Raw genomic sequence first — 12857 nt, 5'->3', positions numbered from 1 at the left:
ATGATTATTATACATGTAATGCTGACATTAGTCCATTGTTGATGATCATAGGTCTATTTTGATACAATTTTTCTGTCAACTTGCTGTCCAATTAACATTAACAGCATATCTGTTCATAAGTAGAATGACCTTACAAATTCGATCAAGCATATCTTGACACGTCTAAGTAACCTATAGAAGCATAATCTAGTCCAATGACCTATTGGAACAGGCATATGCATTAACATTGTTGAACTTTCTTTAGTAAAAAACTACATCTGTTTTCCATATCTCAACACTGAGTGACTATAATAGACAATAAATAAAATACTATAGTAATTTTTTTCATGCTTTTTAATCTTGCTTCATAATTTATACATTTTACATGTATTTGTAAAGCAGATAGTAACAAACAACCAGCACTTTTCCTTATCACATTAAAGTCAACTGTTTTTAATTATACAATACAAATCTCATTACAGCCAATTGCCAATTCTTAACAGGCAATCTGCAGCTGAGTTCTAACCACACAAACCTGATGTACTTGATAAAATGTTTTCAGTCGACCGTAAAAAAAGGTTTAATCAGTCACAAATGCTACATAAATAATAATTTTGTAATACTTGTTTTACCAATATGAAAGTTTTTTTCTGCACGTTTCTTGAACTTTCATGTTAATTTCATAACATTTCTGACATAAAACTCAGCTGCAAATTGTCATAGAAAAAACTAAATAAATCTGCAGGGGAAAATGTGACTTTTAAATCAGTTTTAAACCACAAATTATAACTTCTTTCCGTGGCTGATATTAGTGGATAACATGCTTTAATTTTCAAATTTTGAAGAAAAAAATCTGATTCAATGAGTATGATCGTATTTATATTTTCATATGAAGGGAGCAGTTTTTATTATTTTTTTTATCACATTTCCCCTGCAAACATGACACAGCACAAATATTCAGTTTTTTCCAAGTTTAATAATAAGTATAATTTTTACAATAACCAATAACAAGATTTCAGAAACAAAACAATCAACAAATTGTAACAATTAACAATACAAGCTTGATCAGAATACAGTTCTATTAAGACTCAATATGAAAGACTGTAAATTGTTATAATGAACACGCCAGTTCAACTAAGACAATATTTTATTATAAAAGTTGAACCTCTGGGCCCCTGGGTCAGTAATTTGAACTTCCAAATTAGCTAAATTTGGCACACTAGTTTTTCCTGAGGGATTTAAATTAAAAACCTCAATTTAAAACAATTATCAGGACTGTTAAAACATTCAAGAAATGATTTGCAAGTTTCAAAAGTATTAAAACGATTCCATATTCATGGGTTAACTTCATTAGTATTTCAGTTATATATTATATATATATATATATATCCCAATGAACACATTAAAAATGCACATCAAAATGGATTAAAAAATATTTCATTTATCACAAAGGATTGTTCATACAGAAAAATAACAAAACATCTAAGAATTCCTTATTTGTAGGTCATTATATAGGTGTTAAAGTTACTTTGCTTATAATAATTTCAACTTTTGTATTTCTCAAATAGATAGGTTTCTCATTTACCTTGTTCAGTGAAGTAAAAATGTCAATAGAAATTAGAGAGGAAATTTAAATAGATTTGTCCCAAGTAAATACAGTACAAACAAACGTTAAAATCAATATCAGAGAACCAACACATGGTTCAACAAAATATAGTTATTTAGTCAATATAACTTTGAAAGAAATTTTGATATGCCTGTTCTAGCATATTCCTTACAAGGTCTGTTCATAATACTGTGTGGAAATCTACATTACAATTGAATTTTCGCTATGAAACATGCCATTATGTAACTTAAAGCCCTATCAACAATTTCTGTTTGTTAAAAAAATCGAATATTAATATGTCTTTACTACATGTAGTTGGATGCAACATGGAATAGATAAAAATCATTAAAATTACATCTCTCTAAAAAATAATGCACCATAGCCTAATTCAACCCCCCTTTTTTATACCACACCTTTATTAACTGAAATTAAAAGCCATGTGGTGCTGCCTTTGATCAATATGTAGGGAAATAATATCATAATCAATAAACATTAAAAATATATCCAATGTGTGACCATTCAATAAACTTCTAACAGTCACGGCCACATCTTTTGATGGATAAAAAGAATATAAAAACTTGGTTAATGGATCGTATATTGGCTTACATATATAAATGAGAAGACCTGTAGAATAGTCATTATTTTGGGGTAATTAATACACCTACAGGGCATAAATATTTTATTTGTAAAGTTCAAATAAGGCATGCGATTAAAAACAATACTTTTCTCTACCTCATTCCTGATTAGCTGATTCCTAACTGCTTTACAATACCACTTAAATAACAATGCAGAAAGGCAAGCCATTCTGCTTCATAAGTTTATAAATTCAAGAGTCATCCTTTTCACTGGCAAATTCGAGATTTTACTTTGGAAGCAACCTGCTTGGTTCTCCGCAAAGCTTCATGGCTTACAACATTTTTTATATCTTTTTTTTCTTTTCTTTTACTATTTTTTTGGCCCTAAAACTGTTGCAACTTAGAAATCTGTTACACAAACAAATATTATCTGAATCAAATTAAGTATCTTGCCTCCCTTTCACTATGATTTACATTTAGTCGCAACAGTCCAGGAGTTTTTTAAATTTTTTTTTTTATTAATTTTTGTTGTATTGGTTGTTGTAGCTCTTTTTTTTTTAACAATTCCTTTTTTTGGGGGTTCATATATCAAACCCTTTGAGTAAAACATGTACATGCACTTACAAATTCAAAACAACATATATATAAAAATTGTCCAAATACTCTGGCAAATTCGTTATAAAAACATAAGATCCTACCAATCGCTCCTTAACGGGTTCTGGTGAATCGTAAAAACTTTCTTACAAACTCGGTAAAAATCTCTCCCCATGTTAACTTAAAAAAATATGTTAACCCAAACAAATTAGATTTGTCTTGGCTACAAATCTGGATTTCAAGTATTGCCTGTGTACGTTGTTCAGACAGACCATGATATATTTTACCACCCCTACTAACTGACACATTTAATAATAATATCTAGGGGAGATAACTTTTAAAAAATAAATCCAATGTCACCAGCTGTAAAGGGTGGCACCTTGAAAACCAGACTTGCAGTCCCTGATAAAACTATATATCACAGATGGAATAGGTGAGCACACTGGTTATTACTATAACTAATAGTTGCCCTTGCAGTGTGTCCCATAATATATCCAAACCTCTCCCTTTCTCTACCTTATTGTAAACATCCTATAGCCTGTTTCATACAACTCAATTTGGTTAAACCTCCTTAAAATATCATTACATACACCATTATTATACTGTAATATTCATAACTTAAATTCTTGTTTGAAACAGGCTATAGGTTAAAAAATTCAATTTGATATTCTACTCTCCATTGCATTTAATAAAATTTTAACATTCACTTTCTTATATATATGATATCACTCATATGTATTAATCAATTTCAACAAGTATACACAAACTGATAACAATAATTACACACTTGCAAAAATATAACATGATTAGTGTGAGCCATATGATACACGACACCATATGAACCAAACATTAAAAGCTATACACATTCGCATAAACAATAGTTTTAAATTTTCCAAATATGATTTTTTTTAAGAATTTGTGGTTAATTGCTAACTGATATGCAATATTTGTATTTTATTATTATTTTTTTCTGTTAATTGTCATGATTATGTTATTTTGTACATTGTAAATGTAATAAGGAAATAAACTAAAGTTGATTTTCTAAAAATCAACATGATTTGAATTTTGTTGATCAATGTATTTTGGACTACTAATTTAAAACTTCTTTCATCCAATACTCTAAATTTATCTTACACTACATTTAGTGAAATTTACACAACAACAATGTATGCATGGCAATAATGAATTATGCAAAATGGCAACAAGACCAGTACTTCAAACATGATATTAAATATGAACTATGTTAAACAAGTGATAAAGGCTATATTCTAATTTTTGTTTCTTTTTTCAATAACATACATGAAAGAAAATTATTTACTGTGTTAAAATAAACTCTGAAGATATTTACACCTAACAAATAATGCACTTATTAATCATGTTAATTGTATTTGTCAATAATCCATCCATGGTCATGTCATGATAATTTTTAACGGATTTTTATTCATTACGTTCTATGAAGCAGTGACAAGGTTTTATTGATGATAGCATATTACTTTTTTTCATTTCACACAACATTCACACATTTTACTGACAATCGGGAGAACTTGGGTAACTTGAGAAAGAACCTTCACTGTCACGTTTAACACTTACACCACTGCACTTTGCCCTGAGAATTTCACACTGCTGCTTGTAGAACCGGCACTCGCGCATCAATACAGCTTGCTGTCTCTGAAGTTGACGAACTTGACTTTCTAATGTTTTATTAGTCACCTCTAAACTTTGACGTTGATGCATTCGTTTAGAACGACAATTTTGAGCATAGCCTCTATTTTTTAATGTTCGTCTTTTTTGTTTCAGTTTTACTACATCTTCTTTAGGTAATCCTTGAAGACGACGATTGAGTTCTCTCACTGGTAGTGCAACTAGTTCTTCATCTTCAAGTGAATTAAGACTTTCTTCTGTTTTGGATTTAGTTGAACTTGTACTTGAATGACTAAGAGATCTTTTTATTGAAGGAATTTTGGTTGGTGCTGCCTTGTCCTCCAGCATGCCCCGACGACTTAATGATTGCTTCCCAGCTTCTGCACCAGAAACCAAATATTTACTAAAGTTTTGAACAAATTCAGGACTGGATGATATCAAACAATCTACATCTTCATCAATTTCTTCCTCCAGACTTTGTGTGGACTTTTGACTATTGCTAAAGCTTGTTTTTAATTTCATGTCAGTCTCAAACACACTTTGAGTAAGCCAGTTAAGACCGCTAAATACACTAGAATTACTATCTGAAGGACTTGGAACCTCGTCGCTGTAAGTTGGAGAAGGGGGTACACTCAAATCTGAGCAAGGTGTGGTCGCTCCTGAAGATCCACTTCGCGAGGACACATCACTTCGTTTACAACAGTTGCTATACCTATCTTCTATTTCCTTCTTTACTTCGGAAGCATCCAATAACTGATCCAAGTCGAAATCGGTAATATAATCATTCGCAAGATGTTGGTCGGGTTCCATATTGGATTTGATCAGCTGGCCGGCAGATCACCTCGTGTTCGTTTCAAATTAGGTCAGAAGAATCGAGATAATTTTCTTGTATTTAGACCACTTTTCTTGTGAAATTTTTGTCAAGATTGTTGTAAATGTTAGATTAAACGTTCGTTTGAGCCTTTAAATACTCACTTCTTCCATTCAAGTCCTTAATTTTGTTCAGAAATGTAGCGGCGGTCCAAGGGCAAACAACCACCGACTACCTGAACGAGAGCAGGCAACAACGAGCAAATAAGGGGAATCCCGGCTGCTTTTATACTATGTCGAACGTCAAATCCCAAAATAGCTATGGATGCAAAAGTTAACCAATCAATGCAAAGTATAAGCTGTATTTTTAGAACCAGAAATATTGACCGACTTTCCTAATGTCACTTGAACGTTTTACAGCACAGAGAAAAACAAATATCAACGAGTAACAAAATTGACAGAAACGATTACTAGGTTGTGCAATACCTTGACATATGGCGGGAAACGAACATGTTCAAACAGCTGTCTTTTAACTTATATTTATGATTTGAATTTGCTAAACTTTTTAAGTGTATATTAATAATTCATCTGGAACTACATTGAAGTTGTACAATTTTTAATATACAAGTGCGCATTAGAGGACGATAATTGTGTGTTTTTTTAAGGTCGATGCAGGAGTATTATTTTTGCCCAACTCGGAAAATCGTTTTTTGATTCCTGCAATTGGTGTTGCAGAATATTAATTACATTTGGTAATAATATGACAAGTTTGTTTTTTCTACAGCAAACCAAGACCGGGTATTTTTTTAAAAATCACCCCCCTATTTTTTATTTAATGAAAATGGTTGCCCTTTATATCTAAAAAAAACAACAAAAAAACTAAGTCTTTGGACTTTGATGCTTTTTTTTCAATATTTCTATAGTTATGTGTAAGTATTTTAATATCCTCCTATTTTACTTAATGGAATTTCTCGAAACTTTTTATGTTCTCATACTTTTGTCATAGCATAAAAAGAAGAAAATTTAACTAGAATTTCTTTCTTTTTTTCCAAATATGTCTTATGTTTATAAACATTTCCATTCCCAAAATATTTTTTATAATAAAAAGTAATAAAAATATTTTTATTTTCTTTATTTCTTTAGAATTCATGATAATTATAACCCCCAAATCTACTATATTTTCTTAACAAAAAGTGATAAAATGTTGCAATTTTATCAAGTTCTCTAATTAATTTTTACATTTAAATACTTAGAAAATCATTTAAATAGTTATAAAAACACCTATTGTTCTTATATAATATTTTTGTTGGCATTCAAGGAATAGGTAGCATATAAAATGTTGGCATTCAAGGAAGACACCCTTAGGATAATCCCCCCAAAATAGTATATTTGTTCATTAATACGATATTAATTATGGTAAAACAGGTTTGTGTGGCTGGAACCTTGTTGGGGAATTCGTGTCTAATTGGAAAAGTAAATGTTTTTAAAACAAACTGTCAACTTGAGCGTATCTCTTGAAAATACCATGTAGAGGGACACTTTCCGTAGTTATATAATTGTATTAATTTTACTATGAACATACTTTTTTGTATATCGGTCAATGGTATTTATATATCTGTACTATATATGTGCTCTTGTAACCAGTGTATAAGTATTTTTGCTTATCTATAAACACTCAATCGTATTTGTACTACAATGTATTACATTAGAAATAGGAGAAAACATCAAATTCAATATCAAAGCGGCAGTATCTGTCAAATTAAGAAATAATTCTTTCATGCCATGCTCTATGCTCATTTTAACATGGGTAGGCATTATATTTGTTAATATCTTAATACCGAGCGTTAGCGAGGTATTAAATGTTTACAAATATAATGCCTTACCATGTTAAAATGAGCATAGAGCATGGCATGATAGAATTATTTCGATTCTAATAGGACTATTTTGAACTTTTGTACTTTTGTACTTCGAAGCGGACCTACAGTATACGCTAAATGTCGCCATTTTGATTTGATGAACACAAACGTTATAGAAAAATCAACAGTTTATCAAGAAAGAAAAAAAACAGAAACATTTAAACCTACTTTTAGATTGTTTTTATTTAATTTCCTAGCAAGCAACACCAACAAAAATGTCCATTTGGATCTCTGGCGTTGTTCAAAATTCATCTGACGTTGCAATTTCAATTGTGACGGCAATCACGTGCAGCCCATGTTCTATTCGAATTAGAACATGGCTTTGTACCCAAAGCTAAAGAAGAACGTCATATTATAATTCTTTATAACCAATTTGATCCAAATTCTCATATTTATTTTATAACCTATCTATATATACTAAATAAACCGTATGTCTTAGCCAGTCAATAAGTAAAAAAAACCCTTAACAATGCGAAACGCACGTGATATATAAATAATATACCATATTGAAGATAGACTATACTGGAAACCCTTATGAACTAACAGTACTTTATCAGCGGTGTAACATAGACTATACTGGAAACCCTTATGAACTAACAGTACTTTATCGGCGGTGTAACATAGACTATACTGGAAAACCTTATGAACTAACAGTCCTTTATCAGCGGTGTAACATAGACTATACTGGAAACCCTTATAAACTAACACTACTTTATCGGCGGTGTAATATAGACTATACTGGAAACCCTTATTAGCTAACAGTCCTTTATCGGCGGTGTAACATAGACTATACTGGAAACCCTTATGAACTAATAGTTCTTTATCGGCGGTGTAACATAGACTATATATACTGGAAACCTTTGTGAACTAACAGTACTTTATCGGCGGTGTAACATAGACTATACTGGAAACCCTTATGAACTAACAGTCCTTTATCGGCGGTGTAACATAGACTATACTGGAAACCCTTATGAACTAACAGTCCTTTATCGGCGGTGTAATATAGACTATAATGGAAACCCTTATGAACTAACAGTCCTTTATCGGCGGTGTAACATAGACTATACTGGAAACCCTTATGAACTAACAGTCCTTTATCGGCGGTGTAACAGACTATACTGTAAACCCTTATAAACTAACAGTCCTTTATCGGCGGTGTAACATAGACTATACTGGAAACCTTTGTGAACTAACAGTACTTTATCGGCGGTGTAACATAGACTATACTGGAAACCCGTATGAACTAACAGTCCTTTATCGGCGGTGTAATATAGACTATACTGTAAACCCTTATGAACTTACAGTCCTTTATCGGCGGTGTAACATAGACTATACTGGAAACCCTTATGAACTAACAGTCCTTTATCGGGGGTGTAACATAGACTATACTGTAAACCCTTATGAACTAACAGTCCTTTATCGGCGGTGTAACATAGACTATACTGGAAACCTGTGTGAACTAACAGTACTTTATCGGTGGTGTAACATAGACTATACTGGAAACCCTTATGAACTAACAGTCCTTTATCGGCGGTGTAATATAGACTATACTGTAAACCCTTATGAACTAACAGTCCTTTATCGGCGGTGTAATATAGACTATACTGGAAACCCTTATGAACTAACTAACAGTCCTTTATCGGCGGTGTAACATAGACTATACTGTAAACCCTTATGAACTAACAGTCCTTTATCGGCGGTGTAATATAGACTATACTGTAAACCCTTATGAACTAACAGTCCTTTATCGGCGGTGTAATATAGACTATACTGTAAACCCTTATGAACTAACAGTCCTTTATCGGGGGTGTAACATAGACTATACTGAAACCCTTATGAACTAACAGTCCTTTATCGGCGGTTTAACATAGACTTTACTGGAAACCCTTATGTTTAACAGTCCTTTATCGGTGGTGTCGACCCAATGATTTTAAAGCAAAGAGAAACATATAAAGACTGGGTGAATGATTATGATATCCTTATGGACTAACAGCCGAAAATCAGTGATCTCAACCCTATGTTATAAATCAAAGAGAAAGATAGAATATTGGGTGAACTACCCTTTCATGGAATAACAGCCGATCATCAGTAATGTCTTCCCATTAGTTGTAAATCAAAGAAAAAAGTAAAATCACAAAAAATAATCCCCCCAAAATAATATATTTGTTCATTAATACGATATTAATTATGGTAAAACAGGTTTGTGTGGCTGGAACCTTGTTGGGGAATTCGTGTCTAATTGGAAAAGTAAATGTTTTTAAAACAAACTGTCAACTTGAGCGTATCTCTTGAAAATACCATGTAGAGGGACACTTTCCGTAGTTATATAATTGTATTAATTTTACTATGAACATACTTTTTTGTATATCGGTCAATGGTATTTATATATCTGTACTATATATGTGCTCTTGTAACCAGTGTATAAGTATTTTTGCTTATCTATAAACACTCAATCGTATTTGTACTACAATGTATTACATTAGAAATAGGAGAAAACATCAAATTCAATATCAAAGCGGCAGTATCTGTCAAATTAAGAAATAATTCTTTCATGCCATGCTCTATGCTCATTTTAACATGGGTAGGCATTATATTTGTTAATATCTTAATACCGAGCGTTAGCGAGGTATTAAATGTTTACAAATATAATGCCTTACCATGTTAAAATGAGCATAGAGCATGGCATGATAGAATTATTTCGATTCTAATAGGACTATTTTGAACTTTTGTACTTTTGTACTTCGAAGCGGACCTACAGTATACGCTAAATGTCGCCATTTTGATTTGATGAACACAAACGTTATAGAAAAATCAACAGTTTATCAAGAAAGAAAAAAAACAGAAACATTTAAACCTACTTTTAGATTGTTTTTATTTAATTTCCTAGCAAGCAACACCAACAAAAATGTCCATTTGGATCTCTGGCGTTGTTCAAAATTCATCTGACGTTGCAATTTCAATTGTGACGGCAATCACGTGCAGCCCATGTTCTATTCGAATTAGAACATGGCTTTGTACCCAAAGCTAAAGAAGAACGTCATATTATAATTCTTTATAACCAATTTGATCCAAATTCTCATATTTATTTTATAACCTATCTATATATACTAAATAAACCGTATGTCTTAGCCAGTCAATAAGTAAAAAAAAAACCTTAACAATGCGAAACGCACGTGATATATAAATAATATACCATATTGAAGATAGACTATACTGGAAACCCTTATGAACTAACAGTACTTTATCAGCGGTGTAACATAGACTATACTGGAAACCCTTATGAACTAACAGTACTTTATCGGCGGTGTAACATAGACTATACTGGAAAACCTTATGAACTAACAGTCCTTTATCAGCGGTGTAACATAGACTATACTGGAAACCCTTATAAACTAACACTACTTTATCGGCGGTGTAATATAGACTATACTGGAAACCCTTATTAGCTAACAGTCCTTTATCGGCGGTGTAACATAGACTATACTGGAAACCCTTATGAACTAATAGTTCATTATCGGCGGTGTAACATAGACTATATATACTGGAAACCTTTGTGAACTAACAGTACTTTATCGGCGGTGTAACATAGACTATACTGGAAACCCTTATGAACTAACAGTCCTTTATCGGCGGTGTAACATAGACTATACTGGAAACCCTTATGAACTAACAGTCCTTTATCGGCGGTGTAATATAGACTATAATGGAAACCCTTATGAACTAACAGTCCTTTATCGGCGGTGTAACATAGACTATACTGGAAACCCTTATGAACTAACAGTCCTTTATCGGCGGTGTAACAGACTATACTGTAAACCCTTATAAACTAACAGTCCTTTATCGGCGGTGTAACATAGACTATACTGGAAACCTTTGTGAACTAACAGTACTTTATCGGCGGTGTAACATAGACTATACTGGAAACCCGTATGAACTAACAGTCCTTTATCGGCGGTGTAATATAGACTATACTGTAAACCCTTATGAACTTACAGTCCTTTATCGGCGGTGTAACATAGACTATACTGGAAACCCTTATGAACTAACAGTCCTTTATCGGGGGTGTAACATAGACTATACTGTAAACCCTTATGAACTAACAGTCCTTTATCGGCGGTGTAACATAGACTATACTGGAAACCTGTGTGAACTAACAATACTTTATCGGTGGTGTAACATAGACTATACTGGAAACCCTTATGAACTAACAGTCCTTTATCGGCGGTGTAATATAGACTATACTGTAAACCCTTATGAACTAACAGTCCTTTATCGGCGGTGTAATATAGACTATACTGGAAACCCTTATGAACTAACTAACAGTCCTTTATCGGCGGTGTAACATAGACTATACTGTAAACCCTTATGAACTAACAGTCCTTTATCGGCGGTGTAATATAGACTATACTGTAAACCCTTATGAACTAACAGTCCTTTATCGGCGGTGTAATATAGACTATACTGTAAACCCTTATGAACTAACAGTCCTTTATCGGGGGTGTAACATAGACTATACTGAAACCCTTATGAACTAACAGTCCTTTATCGGCGGTTTAACATAGACTTTACTGGAAACCCTTATGTTTAACAGTCCTTTATCGGTGGTGTAACATAGACTATACTGGAAACCCTTATGAACTAACAGTACTTTATCGGCGGTGTAACATAGACTATACTGGAAAACCTTATGAACTAACAGTCCTTTATCAGCGGTGTAACATAGACTATACTGGAAACCCTTATAAACTAACACTACTTTATCGGCGGTGTAATATAGACTATACTGGAAACCCTTATTAGCTAACAGTCCTTTATCGGCGGTGTAACATAGACTATACTGGAAACCCTTATGAACTAATAGTTCTTTATCGGCGGTGTAACATAGACTATATATACTGGAAACCTTTGTGAACTAACAGTACTTTATCGGCGGTGTAACATAGACTATACTGGAAACCCTTATGAACTAACAGTCCTTTATCGGCGGTGTAACATAGACTATACTGGAAACCCTTATGAACTAACAGTCCTTTATCGGCGGTGTAATATAGACTATAATGGAAACCCTTATGAACTAACAGTCCTTTATCGGCGGTGTAACATAGACTATACTGGAAACCCTTATGAACTAACAGTCCTTTATCGGCGGTGTAACAGACTATACTGTAAACCCTTATAAACTAACAGTCCTTTATCGGCGGTGTAACATAGACTATACTGGAAACCTTTGTGAACTAACAGTACTTTATCGGCGGTGTAACATAGACTATACTGGAAACCCGTATGAACTAACAGTCCTTTATCGGCGGTGTAATATAGACTATACTGTAAACCCTTATGAACTTACAGTCCTTTATCGGCGGTGTAACATAGACTATACTGGAAACCCTTATGAACTAACAGTCCTTTATCGGGGGTGTAACATAGACTATACTGTAAACCCTTATGAACTAACAGTCCTTTATCGGCGGTGTAACATAGACTATACTGGAAACCTGTGTGAACTAACAGTACTTTATCGGTGGTGTAACATAGACTATACTGGAAACCCTTATGAACTAACAGTCCTTTATCGGCGGTGTAATATAGACTATACTGTAAACCCTTATGAACTAACAGTCCTTTATCGGCGGTGTAATATAGACTATACTGGAAACCCTTATGAACTAACTAACAGTCCTTTATCGGCGGTGTAACATAGACTATACTGTAAACCCTTATGAACTAACAGTCCTT

The 12857-nt window shown here is 33.0% G+C and overlaps 1 protein-coding gene across 1 annotated transcript; it reads right to left on the bottom strand.

Annotated features, from left to right (window-relative positions):
* Window positions 1–315: 315 nt before the first annotated feature.
* Window positions 316–5505, bottom strand: LOC139523365 (transcription factor Maf-like). Its single transcript, XM_071317282.1, has one exon. It carries the CDS (start codon window positions 5203–5205, stop codon window positions 4279–4281), a length of 927 nt encoding a protein of 308 aa, XP_071173383.1. The 5' UTR covers window positions 5206–5505; the 3' UTR covers window positions 316–4278.
* Between the last annotated feature and the right edge of the window lie 7352 nt (window positions 5506–12857).

Source organism: Mytilus edulis, chromosome 5 (assembly GCF_963676685.1).
Source record: "Mytilus edulis chromosome 5, xbMytEdul2.2, whole genome shotgun sequence".
In the NCBI taxonomy this organism is placed as follows: Eukaryota; Metazoa; Mollusca; class Bivalvia; order Mytilida; family Mytilidae; genus Mytilus; species Mytilus edulis.
The sequence above is the reverse complement of the archived record's forward strand: the minus strand, read 5'-3'. Positions and strand labels throughout refer to the sequence as shown.